The sequence below is a fragment of the Parus major genome, chromosome 5 (genome assembly GCF_001522545.3).
Source record: "Parus major isolate Abel chromosome 5, Parus_major1.1, whole genome shotgun sequence".
NCBI classification, from domain to species: Eukaryota; Metazoa; Chordata; class Aves; order Passeriformes; family Paridae; genus Parus; species Parus major.
This window is the reverse complement of record NC_031774.1, coordinates 52,586,742-52,605,101: the sequence shown is the minus strand read 5'-3', so window position 1 is coordinate 52,605,101 and position 18,360 is coordinate 52,586,742. Positions and strand designations below refer to the sequence as shown.

The window sequence follows — 18,360 nt, the reverse complement described above, 5'->3', positions numbered from 1 at the left end:
TGAACAGAACATGGGGAATGTCTGTTTACTCTCCAAGTGTTCCTCATTTCCCTCCCACCTTACACAGGAAATCTCAGCGTGAAATGAGCATTTTTTAAAACAAAAGCTTTGCTATGGGACAGCACTAAATGATAAAAGGCTGCAAAGAATGTAATGTGTGGTATCTTCCCTCAATGTGCTCCACCTATGAGGTCTGTATCTCTGGATACCAGCAAAAAGACAGGTTTTCTCTTCCTGTTGTAACTGTTCAGTCCTTAGTGGTAGGAAGAATCTCTCCAGAAAGCCCTTCACATCCCATTCACACCACACAGCCATTACTGCTCTGAGTGAGGCTCTCTAGATACTTGTTACAGACAGATTTGGCATCATTTACCCCACTCATTTAATACAGAAAATTTAAACAAGGAAAGAAAAAAAAGTGGCTTGAAAGAAATTAAATTTGTAAGCATTGTAACTGACAGTATCTCCAATAACTGCTTACAATAAAGCATTTCTAAACACAAGTGCAATGTCCTGAAGAGTCATTCAGTCAATTTCTTGGTAAAGTGGGAAGAAGTGCTGTGCACTACTGCTTGTTTAAGACAGGGCAAGGGAGAGGAAGAGTAGGGACAAACAGTAATGCAAAGTTTAAAAGTGTCAGATTTAGTACCGTGGCTGTGAAATGCAGATCGGTTCAAGAAAGCAAACAGACCACCTCTGACATTCCCACCACTCAACATGAAAACTATGCGGGAGGCAGGGCGCACTGCAGCTTGTTCCTACTTGCACCCGAACGCTATCTACATTCTGAACAAACTTAAGCCCTCTCCAGAGCACCACTTCTGCTGTCTTGTACCTACCACAAGGGCATTATTCATATCTCAAGAGGCTGGCTGTGAATTTTCTGATACTGTTATGTCTTAGGTGCATGAGAGGTATTTGTCTTTAGAAACTGTTTCTTTAAGTGCTGCTCTCCTGTGGCTTTACAAAAGCTTCACAAGCATCACAGTTGGGCTGATCTGAAGTTCAGGTGATGTCATGAGCCACAAACTTCTTGGGAGCAGTTCAAATGCAATTCCTGTTCTACGGTGACAGCACAAAACCAAGAGCAGAACTGCTAGACAGTCAAAGCTCAAGGTGCAGAGAAATGGCAACAGCCCCATGTCAGCCTTGGCTTGCACAGCTCCATGCTCATTTTAGCCCCACCTGATAAGCACTGTCACCTCTGAGCTGTTCCTGACCCTCCCTTTTCCTATCAAACCACGGCTCTTTGTCAGACACAGGCTGTAGAAACAACATCATTCTGCCTATGTTACTTGAGATAGCTTTTTAGTAGTATTAGTTATTCACCCCTCTCTGAAGGAAAAAAAAATAGACAAAAGGTGTTTCTAGTGTCTCCTACCTTCTAGGTTCCATTGTTGATAACACTGGACATAAAAACTTGAGTGTATACTAATATTTTAATATTAGTATTAATATAATTTTAATTTTTTAATTTAATTATTAATATAATACTTAATATTTTAATAGCAGAATATCTGATTTGGTGCAGTCTTCAACATTCAGCACTATGAGCAAAGTTTGAGTTCCAGGTAAAGACATCCAAACTCTCACCAGTTCATGAGTGCTCTAGATTCACAGGAATCCAGGTTCTGTACAGTACCTATCATCCCAGGCCCTCACCTGGCAGACACTTATTAAAAGTGAATCAACTTCAAAAAGGATGAATCATACATGTGAAATTAACACACATGTAAGAGTTTGCAGGATTGGGGCCTTAGGGTGCACACCTTCCACCAACTCTCATTAAAGAAATGCAGGTGTAATGTATATCCAAACTTGACTGGCTTCATTCTTTTTCATGCTTGCTCCCTTAGCAACCCGAATGGTTATGGCAGGATCAGCTTAGTTTCACTTGTTCAGTTTTCTGCACAGTATCACTGGGAATTTTGTGCTCATAAGGACAGGCTTCAGTGTGCTTCTTGGAGTCAGTGCTGGTTAGATTTTCTCTCTGACTTAGATTTCCTGAAGTAATGTAAATGTAACCTTGCAAAATATCAAGTATTTAAATTCATATTTACGTGGGAGGTAATTTTACTACCTCTAATCTGATGTTCTCACAGCACTGCATGAGCAACTCCCCGTTTTCAACCTTTTACCACTGCTCTACAAGTAAATGGAAGCACTTTTACTACTTAAAATATACACAATTTTTATTCAAGACGTTTTCCTGCTTAGAGAGTTTCTGTTATTAAAAAAATATTATTCTATTGTTTTGAAAATGAATTACCCCTTGAGGGTGCTGTAAGAAATTAAAGGAATGCTACTTATTTTGATATGTCAAGCAACTGGCCTAAATTAACAGTGGTCTGTTTAGCTTCATGCATAAAGTGAGTGAGACTACAGGCAAATTGTAGAGTTACAAATGAAAAAGCGGAAATGCAGTAGTTTATTTCTTATTTAGAAAGAAACAAAGGAAGAGTCACTTAAAGTCAAAAAATTTATAAGACTACCATTGACATAAATCAAGTCACTGGTCTATTAGCTGACAGTGCTATGTTAAGAAGCTTTTAAGAAGAGACATAACTCCTGATCATCTTTACAAATTAATAAAGGGAAGAGAGAAATCAGTCATCATTATACAGGTTGCATGCTGGTTAAAAGGCAAGATACTGAGAAATGGTACATAAAAGACTAGAAGAAAGCTATTTTTATGATGAGTGGATACTGTATTGCAGTTAAATGCCAATTAAACAAATATTAATTCTCAGAAAATGGGATTAAGTTGATGCAATGTTCAGTAAAATTGAGAAAGTTACAATATTAAACAGTTTAAAGCATTGAGTACTCATTATCATCAGCTTTCCCCGCACACCCCTTCCCTCTCTGCCACTTTCTATCAGGATAATCTCTCTACTTTCAGCTTGCAAGTGTTTAATAAATAGAATTTAAATACTTCTGTAGCAGAAATCTTTTTAGTGGGTATCTAATTACACACATATACAGCTGTCTGCTCTTTAGCATTCTCCTTTATATGCTTACCAGTGTGAAATGCAGTGTGAATACATAGCAGATCATAAATACACATTTATGAGATTAGTTCTAAGTCAATTCTTCCTCTCATTCCAACAGTAGAAACAAAAAGAGAAACTGAAAATGGTTATGGTGCAGTTTCCTTTTACAATTCCCTGCATCAAAATGGGTGTGCAGTTTTAAAGAGCTTAAGAGTCATAGCAGGAGTCTAATATAGGAGTGGCAATTCTGAGGAATCCAAACAACAAGCTCATGTGAAATTCCTCAGGCGGTAGATGGGTGCGGTAAAAAAAGTAGGTGCCTGATTTGCAGGAACATCTAATAATATCTAATGCTTTAGCATTTTCTCACATTGGACCACAGCCACCTCTATTCAACTCCAAGGTTATTTGTTTGATTTGCTGTTGGGCTTGTTTTTGCTTTAAGACTGCAAAGCTTATATATTCATGAGGTAAAGCAACAGCCACAAAGCTGTTTGGGACCATGCAGGAGGAATGGCAATAGCACAGTGCAGCCACACTGGATTCCAGCTCTCACAGTCAGAGAGCCTGGTGAGTTTTCTACATCTGGTCTTTTTGAAACAGAAGAAGCCTTCAAGTTACTCCTGCAGCCCATGGTAATCCAGGACTGTCAGACCCCCCAGGGAGCTAACTACAGCTTGACAGACCAGGTGAACCTGTCAGCATTAGAAAGCTGTAGGAATGTTAGGGACATTCACCCACGAAGACCAAGAAAATTCAATCACTCTGAGCTCTTTTACAAAAGAAAATGGCTTTTCTCCTGCCACAGCACAGTGTTTAATATGAGATAAGGAGCTGAAAGTGGATCAAAGACAAGGAGAGATTATGGCGTGCAGCTTCTAACATGCTGGAAGACCAATGGCTCTATGAATCCCCAGGCTATACAAACTAAATCTTGGAAAATTAAATTCTGATGACTGGTAACTTTTATATTCTGTGATATGGCCATTCCTTAGGACTATACAACATGGAAGAGACCAGTAAAGTGCAAGTCCGTGACTACCATTCAAGAACTGCTGACACTCATAACAGCAGGAAGAGGAAATCCACAAAGCAGGCAGAGCCATGCAACCACCCCATATAATTATGAGTGGGTGGAAGGGAAAAATCAAAAAACCAGTCATTCAGCAAGAGACTCAGGAAAGCACTGTGGAAGGGGAAGATTAAAACATGTCAACCTACCAGTATATTTTGTGCCAACTGAAACAGTCTGGTCTTGATGAGAAAGGGAAAGGCAGAAAGAGAACAGACAGCCCATGGTCCTGCACTCTCACTTCTGACAATCAAAAGGAATGATCAGTTTGGCTCTGCTTGATAAGGAAGCTTCAAAATAAAGAGTGGAGCCCTGAAATTATGGACAAAGTCTTGGCAGGAGGACAGCAATAATTACCTTATGCTAAAATTCTGCATGCATATCAATGCAAACCATCATTTGCTTTCATTTCATATTATTTTTTTAAATCTTTTCATTTAGTCTAGTCACATCCTTTGAAATAAGCTGATATTTTCTGTAAATGCTGTCATTTACACATGACTGCTGAGACCAGACAAGACCAGAACACAGGATGGATGGAGTTGAAATCCAAACTGGCAAAAGGTTTATAAACTTTACATAGAGCAGTACATAAATTGTTACCTGAACTTGATCGCATTCATCAGTGGGGTAGATCCATATCTGTCTCTGGCATAAACAGTCGCGCCAGACGTCAACAAATACTCGACTAAGGGCAAATGCCCTTCAGAGGCTGCAATGTGGAGTGGAGTTCGGCCATCGTAGTCTCCACAGCTCAGATTTCCACCCTACAAAAGGACATATCCTTCACATGCCAAAAAAATAATGGCTGCACATGATGCTGTTGCAAGCGTCACACACTAGGATGTACACGTCACTTTTTAATTCTGCCACCAAATTCTTAAGCCTGTCACACTTAAAAGTTTATCTTTCAGTGTTGTTTTAGTGCCAATAAAGATATTTATTCCACCTCCTGCATGTATCCTGCTGAGATATATTCTTTATTACAGCATACCATACAGCAGCTTTGTGCCCATAGACTGCTAATTGTTCTTCTCTTAGTTAATTCTTACTTTCAAGATAAATTTATTGTTTCTTGAGATCTATTACCAAAATCTCAATAGTAGGGTAAACCAAGGCAAAGAGGGAAAAAAAGAAAAGAGATTACAGGGAAATGCCTGTTTCTTCTTTGGGTATAACCCAAGCCAGAGCTTTGGGGAGAGCCAGAAATCCTGAATTAACACTGCACTGTGTTTTGCTTAAATATAATTTTCAAGTTCTTTCTTTTATTCTTGACAGATTTACATGCAAAAGGTGGATACTATGAATATGTATAAAGAAAGTTAAGCAAAAAGAAAGCAGCACAAATCATTTTAAAATGTTCCAAAGTTGGCAGATAAGAACTTGCATTTTAATCTACCTATATTTTCACTGTTCAAAAGCAAATGTAAACAGCTGAAAACCAGAGAGGGACAAGAACATACCAGTTCTGAAAGGCAAAGACCAAGAAGTCTAGAAACCACTTGTAACCATCATAGCACCTCGAGTCTAAAACTTAGGTTGCCACTTTCCAGGAGTATGGCTTCATATCATCAATTACAGTTCTATTTAAAAATTGATGTTTTGTACACACTGTTGATTTTACATTACCATTTCTGCTATGGCTCTTAGTGCATCTACGTCACCCAGTTTAGCTGCAGCACAAGCCAAAGGTGGAACTAATGCATCTCGTACGGCTTCCAACTCCTGACAAACAAATAAAATTAAACATTTAATATCAGCCTCACCTCTGATATAATTGACACCCAAGTTGTAAAAACCAAAGTTTTACTTTCATATAGTTTCTAAATTAGTCATCTGGATATTTAGGAATGGTAGCATTTAGTTCCTGGAAGGAAAGAAGTCTCATATTTATTTTACATTTTGTCAGTCTTACATCCATAAGATTTGTATTCCTCCCTGGCAACACTACAAGTACCTGATAGCTTTACAAACCATTTAAGGTGCACACACTAATTACCATCTCTGTACTGCCATAGCTACACATCAGTACAGTAAGAGAAACAGTGCTGGTGGGAGTTGGAAAAACCATATCCTCAAGACTGGATCAATTTTATTAATGTTATTCCTCAGATAATGTGTAACCTGTTGTCCTAGTTTAGGGCAAATCTGGGAGAGAACCTCCACCTGTACTTTCAAACCTATACTGACAAGCCTCCTAGGCTCCCTGAATATTCTCCCATTTCTCATGCTTACTAAAGATGAACTAAAGAATACATTCAGTATTCATTAGTTAATAAAAATCCCATCTTCCCTAAACCCAAGTCAAGAGAAAAGTGAGTATTTGTACAACCATTCCTATATTAGCTAATTTATGTTTATATTATATCTTCTAATTGGGACAGACTAAACACCACAAATCACACTTGTGTAATGTGTAATGCTTCCTTAGTATCAGCCTTCTATGACTGCATGTACAACTAAGCTGTTTTACTCATTATTATTTTGATTGCTCTGAACTGTCAATACATTTGACCACAAAGATATAAAGCACTTCTTCATATCATTGATACCCTGAATTACAGCATCTGTCTGAGGCTTGTTATTGCAACCAGCCAGCCAAGAAAATAATCCCAAGATGGGGCTACAAAGAGGGCAGGAAAAGTTAATATGTTTTTAATTAAAAACATTTTAGTTATAGAATTGTCATTGTGTCCTTTCTCCCTAACTCCATATTCCAATTTCCATTCAGCTTTGCTGTTCATCTTTAATCTATGCTCATTTAACTCAGTTTACAGCTTTAGATGATATTAATTTTAAATATTTAAGTATATACCTCCTTGCTGCTGATACTTAGAGATTTGGCAATCACTTGAATAAACTTGCTATCTCTCAAAGAGATCTTGGCTCCTGTGGGTACAACAGTCATTTCTCCTCTTAGATTCTCACTCAGCATCTGAAAAGCAAGCAATCAAACCCTTTGTTAGCAAAGGAAAAATATTGTGGTAGTCTAATAAAAAAAAAAAAAAAAACTTAGAATAAAGTTAGAAAATTGTTTGGAGGAATTATGGAAACTAATTGAATGCAGACAAAAGATTAAAGAAATAGTTACTGTCACATGCAGACTGCACGTTTAAAAAGACAAAGGAGGGAGAGAGACAGGCAAACAAAACTTTCTTCCAAAGCAAAGAAAACCAAAATAAGCACATAACAAAACACCCCAAATTTTAGAATATGCAGACAAAAGTTCCCTAGTGGGGGAAGCTGCAGCCTACTTAAAAACACAAAGATAATGAGTAATGAGCAGAGTGAGGCTTAAGACCAGAATATTCTGAAATGCTGCCTCTTGCCAGCATTCACAAACCTCAGGACTCCTACAGACTGTGTATATAGACCTCAAAACAAAGACCAGTGCTGCCTGTAGACTGTCATGTATTTCCATGGGTTTTCAAACAGGTCCATTAGCCCTGATTTTGTTAAAATTTGGACACAGACCCAGCTTTGAATGCAGAAAATCTACAGTAGCACCGGTCTTTCAGTATCCAAACAGGCATGTAACAGTTATTGGGTGCCTCCAATATAATGGGGAAAAAAAAACAAATCAAAATGTAAAAAGGTCAGCCAATTAATGTGTAAAAAGTACTTGAATAGGGCAATAAGGAAATGAAAATACTCTAAACGACAGATTCTGGGAAACTTGGAGAACACAGACAGAAGCCAGTCATCAAGAAAAAGCAACTAGTTTCCTCAATTCTGACAATTTTACACACTGGCACTCTTTCAGGAGAGGTTGCTGATGCAGCTATAAAGCACATAGTAATTTCAATTAGAATTTTAAAAAGCAGGATTGTGAAAGTTTGCAAGAAACAGATGTGATGTTGGCAGGAGGAATGCCCCAGGTTTACTTATGTCTCGGCATGCCCTTTATTAAAAAAACCCTCCAAGAGCTGACAACACCATAGCTGTCTGCTGGAAGAGTTCCATATACATGTAAGAGGATACCAACTGCTTTGGCACACTTTTAGAATTTGACAGGTTGAGATCATTGCTTTACACAGGTAACCTTAGCAATTGGCACCTGTGCTAAATGCACCCAGTGCAAAACCCTGTGTGCCTTATTCAGTCTTACTGGCACTTCAGACATTTGTATGTGTCTGGGGGCACATTCCTTGCTCTTCATGCTGAAAAAGAATCCTAAAATAACCATGCCAGCTTCAGGAGAGCTTCTGTCTCTTGGGAGACTATTGTTTGGTGATATGTTTAGCTGAAGATATTGCCACAGACAACATATTTCCAGGCTTTCTTCTTCTCCTGGTCTCTATAACTCATTCCTGCCCAGGCAATGCAGCATGCTGTTCCCTTAGTTGTGCCAGCACAATTGTTTGTGGGTCTGTACAATGAGTCAAATGAGGAAACCAATCCCGCATAACTCAAAGAAATTGCAAAAGTTATTTTGTTTTTCAAACCATATAAAGGAGGTCCAGCACACCACCACACAAAAACTGTGTAGCACAATCCAAAAGGCAGCACACGAAAATGCAGAATTATCTTGGGACATGGTACCTAAAACACCTTATCATCAAATCCTCACCTAAGTCAGCTATCTCACCTCAGCAACCTGGATCTCAAATTAAGTTTTAACTCACAAACCCAGTCAAGGCACCAGCTGGGAAGATTTCTCCTGTCCCATGTCAAATAATCTGCTGTGCAAGATTAAAAACCGCATTAAAAAAAAAATACAAGCCAGTGTGTGTGTATGTTCCAGGGTCAGTGAGTATGCCAAAGGGGTATCAGTGAAGCACTGAGGTTTCTGAAGTACAAATGCACAAACACATCTAATACCCCTGCTCCTCACAGCACCATGTCGCCTGCCAGGTATGTCCTTGCATAGGGCATGTTCTGGCATCCTCACTAAAAACACACACAGCTCCTCCTCTTCCCATTTCTCAGCTTTAGCAAACAACTGCAGGCTTAGAGGCTGAAACTGTGTCTAAGCACAGTAAGTGATACTTCCAGCAACTACCCTCAGCATCATAGGTATCCAAATATGTTTGTCTCCAGAACTGCTACTGGTTGGAGAATGTGGAGCATTAAATAACGATCAGGTTTGTTATGGTTTTAATAAAAAAAAAGCACATGAGATACACATGTGCCTACAGTGTTAAGTCTGGAGAGTGACTCATCATGATGTCATCTCCCAAAGTGTCAGGATTGAGATTTCACTACATACAAGCACAGAAATTCATGCATTCCTGGAGATTGCTGCTCCCCTATCTAATTCATAGCTATATGTTCCTTGTATAAAAGGAGCATGATAAACAGCTATGTAACCTGCAGGGAAATAAGCCTTGATTAAGCAACCAATGAACAGTAAGAACATTGTTAAAGGGACTCTGACTTTAAAAAGAGTTACAACTGGCTCTAGAATAATCCTCTACTTTTTATGTATTATAAAGTGTATCTCCTCCTCTTAGAGAAATAAAATCTAATACTGTTATGAGTAATGCTGTAACGGAAGAGGCTGTAGGCAATATTTATTTTCGGAAGAAGCTTTGTGTGAATGAGTCTGGGATGAAATCTTCACCACACTAACATCAGTGACAAGATCTTTGCTGACTTCAATAGGGTTGAGATTCTGTCTCCCATAAGAATTTCCACATAGAGTTTTCAGTACAAAAGTGTCCAAGCTATACTACAACCATTTAAAGATGGCATTTTTATGGCTCAGTCATGGTCTTCAACTGACTTATGCAGAGAATTCTTTTCTCTCCCTATCTTCATACATTTGTTTGCTTAATAGTATTTTCCATAAGAAAAAAAACCCACGGGCTGTTCACATTATGGTTCTGGAACCAACTGCTTTTAAATGCAGGAGAGAAGCTCAAGGCATGAAGCTAAGCAGATGTTAGCACAGTAGATGTGAAACTTAAAGTCTTTCAAGGTCACACTGAAATATTTACCTGCTTCTTCTCCTCCCAGCTAAGCTTTCTCTTGCTGAGCGTGTAAGACAGTTTAGTTAGGGCTGCCTCTGGTGTCATATCACCACCAGGAATTACTCCAACATCAGCAAGAATCTGAATAAAAAGGAATAATGATTCTAATTAGTATTCAGAAATACCTGCACATACAGAAAAAGTGTTTGGAAGATGAGTAGCAACACAGAAGACAATGTGCAGCCAGGCCTCCACTCTCTTGCTCCTCCTCCTGCCACTGTAATTTTTGTACTTTTGGTTATCAAATACCAAGCAAATACTAGAGCAATCTGAATAAAGATGACTTTTACTTTAAATTCCTTTTCCTGCAATAACACTGAGGAATTCCACCAAATGCTTGCCGTGGTCCCTTACTATGCTACAAGGGAAAGGTTACAGGTCCATATCAGCTATCTGCAGAGTTGTCAGATTCCCTTTATTGAAAAGCTGCAGTTACTCTGTTTTAACCCAGTGGCATTTTGAACACTGCCAAGTAGGCTGTTCTCACACAGACATATTTACCATTCTTTTATGGGGCATTGCTTTGGATGAATTCCAGCACTACAGTGTGCTCACAGCAGGAGTGCTTTCAGATCCTTGCAGGCTGCACGAGCAGTGTATGATTTAGAAGATACAACTAAAATATGTAATTTACACAGTTCTGACAAGAACAACTGAAAAAGATGACCTTTTTAACTTATCTTTCTGGTAGTTAAGAAAATAAAATGTCTGAACAAAAGCAAAAAGAAGGATCTTTGCTATGATCAGCAAGCCTTCTAAGTGTACAAGACAGCAAAGACAAAGGAGATTTCGAATCTCTTGTCATTAAACTGTACCTGGGCAAATCACAGATTGCCTTCTTTGCCATAATGTGATGCCTCACAGGAAAGCATCTTGAACTAGGTTCTTTGCACTGCATTTTACTTTTAAGTACCTTGTATACAAGCTTTAGCTTCAAAACTTGTTGTGGCTGAATATTTTCAGCAAGATACAGAACCTTAATTAGCTCATTAACCACCTCTGGGAGACCTAGAGTAACATTGTTTTCAAGTCCCATGGGAAACCATATACAGAGAAGGTGAGAAATACTTTCTGTACTGCAGAGCTAACCAAAGAACAGCTAGGGCTTTTACAGAGGGTTTGTGAAAGATGAGGAGGAAGGGATTTCCCAGCTTCCTTCCTAAAGTTCCCTCAATTGTAAGTTTCTACTGTGTGGATGGATCAGAGGCCAGACATTCAATTAATTAAAACAAACACTTCAAGGGAAGCCAGGGACTCAGCTGACCTACCTGACTAGCTTGAATGAGTAAAAACTGGCCCAGCCATGTGCAAAGACCTTTGAAATATTTCATTTAAAGAAAAATCGAAGTAAAATTAACATAACAGCAACTTTACAGCATTCACTCATGATACTTTCTCCACTGAGCAGTTCCTTGTGAAAAGGAAAAGGCATTGAAAGAACAAGTAATTTAGCAGGACTTGCCTTGGTCAGTGTTTTCCTCAAAAGATGCCAAGAAAACACGGCAGCCTCCAACAACTGATGCTGAAGCAACATAGTACAAAAGCCCCATATAAAAAATAGAAGCCAGAAGGGAACACATTTCCACACAACCTTAAAGTGATTCAGTAAGACCTGAGCAGAATCTTTCAATTTAGCATATCAACAGTCTGGATCAGAGTGCAAAAAGCCATTTTAGGTGTCTACTTGGAGAATCTTTTAACCACAGAATAGGAAAGGGGTTTTGTTCTTCTTTCCACACATTTTAGCAGTTCATTTCAAGCAGAAGATCACACAAAATCAAGGGTTCATTTTCATCTTGTTTTCCAAGTATAAATTTGGTGTATTTTATTGACTTAACTGCTTTTTCCTTTCTGAGTAACCTGTTATATATAATCTGCATATTCCTACAGTATTTGCTTCAAAGCATGGGATCTTTGCAAAAGTCACTAATTCTTTAAAACATCTCCATTAAGTTATACAAAAGTTTTACCAATATCCAAATAATTTCCCATAACAGAAAACACCAAGTTTGGATATAAGGAGATATAAAGAAAATCTTACAATCTCCTTTTCTTTCTCCTCAAAACAGACTTTATGCAAATATTACCTAAAGCTGTGTCAAAACCAAAGCTAAAAGAGGCAGTTTTCAGCACTGGACCTGGCTATTTAGGTTTGCCATGCAGTCAAAGAGGCTGGCTCTGCCAGACAGGGGTTGCTCCCAACAAAACCAGGTGTCCAAGGCAGAGGGATGAGTCACTCTCTGGTAGTGCTTCTTGGCTATTTATTGTCTGGTTCTTTTCTAAAGGCCAGTTAAACCAGCTTCCCTCACGCTAATACATGCAGCTCATATTCTTATATGGCTTTGTGCTCTTATTAGTCCCAGTGATGTTGTGTTTCAGTACACAACTGAGAAACACACTACAAAATACCCTGAATATTAATAATATGTACACAAAACCTGCTTTAAGCCAACCCTCATGGGTTAAACTAAACTGATTTCCATTCTTCAATACAGACAATTCCTTAGATACTGTTCTCCAATATTGTCCTGAATTCAGTTGTACTTCCAGTCAAATAAGAACTGGGATTTGGAATATTGCTTGCATCTACAGGCTTTCTTCATGCTCTTACATTGTAGCTAAGCAACTGTTATCCTATCAAATATTACTTTATTTGATCATCTGACCCCTAAGATAGCTTTTAGTTCAATGAAATCCCTCTGAGAGAGATACTATGGATCTAATGCAAAGCATCCTGGAGTGCTGCACATGACAGGAGTGAGCAATCACTAATTTGGGATTTGAGCTGCCTGTTTCAACCATTCAGACCAGGAGTAACAGGATCTTGTTTGTAGATATGTGTTTAAATGCTTTCAGCTTGAGATTTTTCAGATGTAGTTCTTTTATGAGCAACAACTTTACAGGTAATAAACTTGGTTTTATATGTTGGGACTATTGGAAGTTTAAAGCAAGTTGTATCAGTGAGATGTTTCTTTTACACAGCAGTGGGGAATGAAGTGGCTGCCCCTCACCTGCCCTGTTGCATAGACTGTTTTAACAGCCCCACGCAAGCACTGGGTGCAGTTCAGAATCACCACTTGACGTTCAGCTGCTTTCCTCAGTTCTTCCAGCAAATCTTCTCTCTTGTCTGGGGCATTGCCACTTCCATAAGTTTCCAGTACTATGCCCTCAATCGGAGGCTGAAGAAATGCTTTTACCTGGTTAAAAACAAGACAGGGAACAGAGACAAAAGGTATGGTTAGGTTATCCTTAAAATTTTCACACATGGCATAGCATTTTTAAAAGTGGTCTATTCCTGCTATAGTCTTACAGGATCTCATGCCTTACAGTACTCTTACACCCTTCTGCACTTCCCTTTTGCAATAACTGAGGCTGTAGAATGAGCTTTAAGAAAATGAGACTTTCTCTGGCTTCCTTTAAAATTTCTAGAGGGTTAGATTTAAAAATAAACTGTTTTCTACAGTCATTAGCTGATGTGAAAAAGGATGCTATTGTTCAAGAGCCTGTAACAGGCTGTACCGTTGCACCACTGTTTGGTGCAACAAAAAGGTACATTTACACTTATTAAATAGATGTTGAATTATTAACTCAGATTAGAACTCCACACCCCAGCCAGATATTTTGGCTTTAGCAAAGGGTTTCACTAACCAGTGTCTGCCCAAGAGACAGTGTTTCACCTTTCTGGAAAGAACATTCTAATGAAAGCATGAAATTTTTTAACCCAAAACCAAATTGATTTAACTTAGAGGCACTTATGTATTCTGGGCTATTTGATATTGAAGCAGATATTGGCCTCACTCACTGTAAGATAATGCCTAGTAAAGTTCTCTTCCTAGAAAGATCTACTTTCAACAATCCAGACATTTCCTTGCTCATCACATATGCTAAATGCAATACACTGTAAACCCCCATGAGGCTAACTATGCAGTTGGAGTTTTATTGCAAATATACCACCCCTCTGTCTTTCCATCTGTTCATATTCACCTAAAAAAATAGTGACATAATTGGGGAGTGCTGCTTAAACTACTGGATTCAATTTAAGAAGGCAAGAGCCACACAAGACCTGTCAATTTAATGGAACTAATATTAGACAAAAAATTGAAGACTAATTTACTTAAAATAAAAGTCTGAAATATAATTACTAAAGGCAAAAAAAAATCTGTCTTCTCATTTTCAGCAGCAAAATCCCACTTTTCATTTTCAGCTCTGTATGAATGCTGAGGGTCATGTTAACCATCAGAGTGAGACAAAATGAACCTTAAAAAAGAAGCATGAGTTGTAGAAATAATCACACTCCACCCACCATATTGTCTATGACAAGATATCTATTAATATGCCTCAATATGCAGCAGGAGAATATTTCCCTAGTCACTGCAGCTTGCACCTGTCCAGAAAACCACACTTGACCTATTTATGAGTCCTGATACAAAATTAATTGTAAGTTCCAGAGCCCAGGCAGTTTATATAAAAGATATTTGAAAAGCTTTTATCAATCGTTTATGGCATATGAAAATAGTCTTTGAATGCCCTGACAGTTCAAAAAAAATGTTTATCAGAAGAAGACAGAACCTTCCCCTTCTCTCCAAACAATGCAGCTTTCCTACAAGTATTGAGCATCAGTTCACCCATTTCCAAGATGAAGTGGTGACACTTACAGCAGCAGCAGTGATTCCTGGGAAGATCCGCAGAAGTGCAACATTGCTGTTCATATTGGTGTGAACTCGAAATTTCTTTTTGGTATTGGGTCTCCAAACCGTTTCCCAGTTTACTATTAAGAGAAATGGCCTTTTTAATTTAATATTAAGACATGCTATTGATTACACTTGTACTACTTCATGCTTACAACTCTGTTTCTAAAATTGTTCTTAGGCAGGGGAAAGACAATGCACTTTTTAAAGAGGAAATGAAGGCTCATTTAATAAGACAGAAGAATTAGCAGCTGGTCTAGCACAGGTGAGATATTGACTTGTCATACACTGACCTGAACTTCACTGTTATGTAGTTGGCCTGATATAAGCCTGGATTCATGTTTGGAAAACAGACCTTGATGTTCTCAGATGTAAGAGACAACAAATGCAGTTACTGTTGCTGCTAATCACCTCCAGAGTTTATTAGGTAGTTATTAACGATTAAATAAAATAGCAAGGATTCAATTAACTCCAATTATACATTTAGAGCCAGAAGCCAGCTGTTTAACTAATAGTTTGTTTGTGTTGCATTATTAGAAGCCAAGTCATGCATTATTGATTTCAAAATTTTACTACTTCAGTGTAGGAGCGCAGCATTGGTAATGCTGACAGCTCCTACAAGGCAGTGAAAGAGGTTTAACAAACAGCAACCAACAGCTCAGAGCATTGTGCCTCCATAAAAATAGACCATGCTGTAAAGCTGCCTGCTTCCCCTTCACGAGTTAAACTTTTGAGATTTTGGAGAAACTTCCAAGCAGCAAGACAGATAAAAGATCTGTGTGCAAAATACTGACTTGTTCTCAGCCATGAGGAGAGTTAGACCAATTACTGTTGCAATTTCTTACAATCAGCAGACAGCCGCTTGCAAAAAAAATAAAAAATAAAAACCCAACAAAAAACCTAAAAAAACAATAATAAATTTAAAAGCCTCCACTGAAGCCTGCTGTATTGTCACATTACCAGAGATACTAAAAAATACACAATCCATTAAGTCAGGACAAAAAATAGTGTTCTCCTATAAGACTATGAACTTTTCTTCCCTGACAGCAACTACAGTGTCTGTTCTTTCTAAACACTGCCAAATGCCATTAACCTGGACACAAACAATTGGTTTGGCAATTTTTGTCCATCCAGTCACACTTCAGCACATGGATTCCTACTGTCCTAGGAGTGGGAGAATATAAATATACACCATTCCTGCAGCTTCTTTCTTTCTGATAAGCCATGCAGCATGATTCTGAAACCACCTGGCTGGACTCAGTAGTTATCCAAGTGGCTCTCAAAGGCCTCCAAGAGCTTTCCAGAGCCATTTGGAGACCTGCAAGAGAAACCCAGGGAAGTGCAGAGCCTGTGCATTTGTTCCGCCTGAGGTTCATGGGGCTGGCTAACCACATTCAACATAAGCACTATGCTTTATGAAGCAGCACTGTTTAGCAATAAATCCTTTCCTCTAAGCCTTCTAAAAAATAGGTTAACTCTTTAAAAGCAGCCTCCTCTATAAGAAGGCATGGCAATAAAATTGTATCACAGCTTGCTTTTCTTTTATGCTCCATAAGGTAGGAGTCCCTGCCAAAACTTCACAAATGCATTCTACTATGTTTGGCAACTGTGAGCATCCCTGATGCCTGTAACCAACTTGAAGAATGAACTGAGGAAACTTGCCTTGGCATGGAGCACTAAAACACTGCCAGAAGCAGAAGACCAAGGAAAGAGATCAGAGGACAGGTTCAGAAGTCAGACCTACACCAGGCCTATACCTGTACTCTTGGAGTACGCTCTACCAAATAACATCTCCAAGATAAATTTAATGCATGCAGACATAGTATGGTGATGTAATTCCAAATTATATTAAAAAGAAGATAAAGATTGCCCTGCCCCTGAGTTAACATTCGCTTGGTCATGAACCTCATCAGCCTACATAACGTGTTTGGTGCTGCAGACTCCACAGATGTCAATTTTCCATTTGCCAAACCAGTCTAAAAGGCAGAACAAAAGGCAAATGTGATGCAAGAGCCAAAGACAAACAAATATACATAGAAGACCAAGTTAATCTCAGATTTACTCAGAACTGTTGTAAGTGAGGCAGGACACCATAGAGGGGAAAAAAGAAATTACAACACACCTTTTGCATCCTCCATCTCAAATTTTACATCCCCAAAAAGGAACAGTATTTATGTCACATAAGTAAGTTCAAGCATCTTCATTGTACTAAATAAACCAGCTGTTGTGCTGTGTCTTAGCACATAGCAATCATTTTTGTTAAGTTAAAAAACCCAAGAACATAAAAATAACTAACAGTTCTTAAGTAAGAAACCCATATGTAAGCAAATGAAGTACAAAAAGCTGCATCTCTTGGTGTTCACAACTCTTTTTTATCTTATGGATAAGAGTGATTAATTAGGGATATTCAGTTTCAGCACAGCACAGGAAATGGTAACCTCGTCTGATTTGGGCGGCCTGTGCTTGTGAAGAGTTTAATTGATACAGCACAATGCATCATATAAATGTGGATACAGAAGTGAGGAACAAACACAAGCTAGCTACTGGTGTGGCACAGAAGAAGGAACGTTTCTAAAGCAGTGTACATAAAATAAAGAAGTAATGGCTGTTTACATTCTATACTCATAATGGCTTGGGAAAGATTGCTTTATTTAAGGAGACTACATTCAAGATATTAAGGCCTTCAGTTTATTCTTCCAAACCAAAACATCACATAAACAATAGTCTGATATTTCCAATCTCCTCCTCCATATCAAACACTATAACCTCTAAAATTACTGTCAAAAAATTACATCCTTCTCTTATGCAGCTTTATTCACACACATACACAAAATAGGGTGATGGGTTAGTGCAAAAAAACCCAAACCTGACTTAAAATAAAAGTAACTCTACACAGACCAGAAAGCAGCAAACCCCCCTGCTGTTAAACAGAGCATATGCCACAGTGCAGGTTTCAACTTATAACAGGAGAGGAGCAACTCAGAGCGACACCTCCCTTAGGAGTGGTGACTGAATTCCAAGTTATGAAATCAAACAAGAAATACAGCTTTTCTTGATTGCAGAGCTGCAGACAAACAGCAGTGCTCTCTTCTCATCTTTCTCTAGAGGGCTACGGGCGAGCCCTACCATTATATAAACTGCCCCAGCGTTCATTGCGATTCACGGCAGCAGCCGAGGGGTGGGGAGCACAGGGCAACCTATGGCTGCAAACTCCTGCAGGAGGCAAACGAGCACAGACCCCCTTTCTTGGCAGTTTTTTATAAAACAATCAACTTACATCTTTGGGAGTGACTATTTAAACTGACTGGTGTCATTGCAACAACCAAGATTCCTGCTTAGAAGGGAGCAGGGATGAGGACCAAAAGCACCCCAGTGAAGAGAGCTGGTATATGCCTTCATACATAAATGACCTGGGCTTTCTATATAAATAACCAACCAAGATGCACACTTGGCCAATGACTAATAGCTTCTCTCTAATAAGATTTATGGGTACATGAGCCCGTAAGGGCCTTCTAGCTGTCTGTTGCTGTGCCACATCTGCACACACAATCACACAGGCTCTGGCCCCTGAACAGGCTGTCTCTCATCATATGGTCCTGTACATGTGCACCACTCCCAGAGGTTACATGCATGTG

General features: G+C 38.8%; 1 protein-coding gene across 1 annotated transcript in view; it reads right to left on the bottom strand.

Moving 5' to 3' along the window:
- The window catches only part of ASPG (asparaginase), a 44,544-nt gene that overhangs the window by 10,197 nt on the left and 15,987 nt on the right, over positions 1-18,360 (bottom strand). Inside the window, exons 7-12 of the mRNA XM_015631685.2 lie at positions 14,693-14,805; positions 13,049-13,234; positions 10,005-10,118; positions 6,881-7,000; positions 5,695-5,790; positions 4,669-4,832 (exon numbers count right to left, since the gene is read on the bottom strand). Coding sequence (XP_015487171.1) covers positions 4,669-4,832; positions 5,695-5,790; positions 6,881-7,000; positions 10,005-10,118; positions 13,049-13,234; positions 14,693-14,805 — 793 coding nt within the window. The remainder of the gene's footprint in view (positions 1-4,668; positions 4,833-5,694; positions 5,791-6,880; positions 7,001-10,004; positions 10,119-13,048; positions 13,235-14,692; positions 14,806-18,360) is intronic.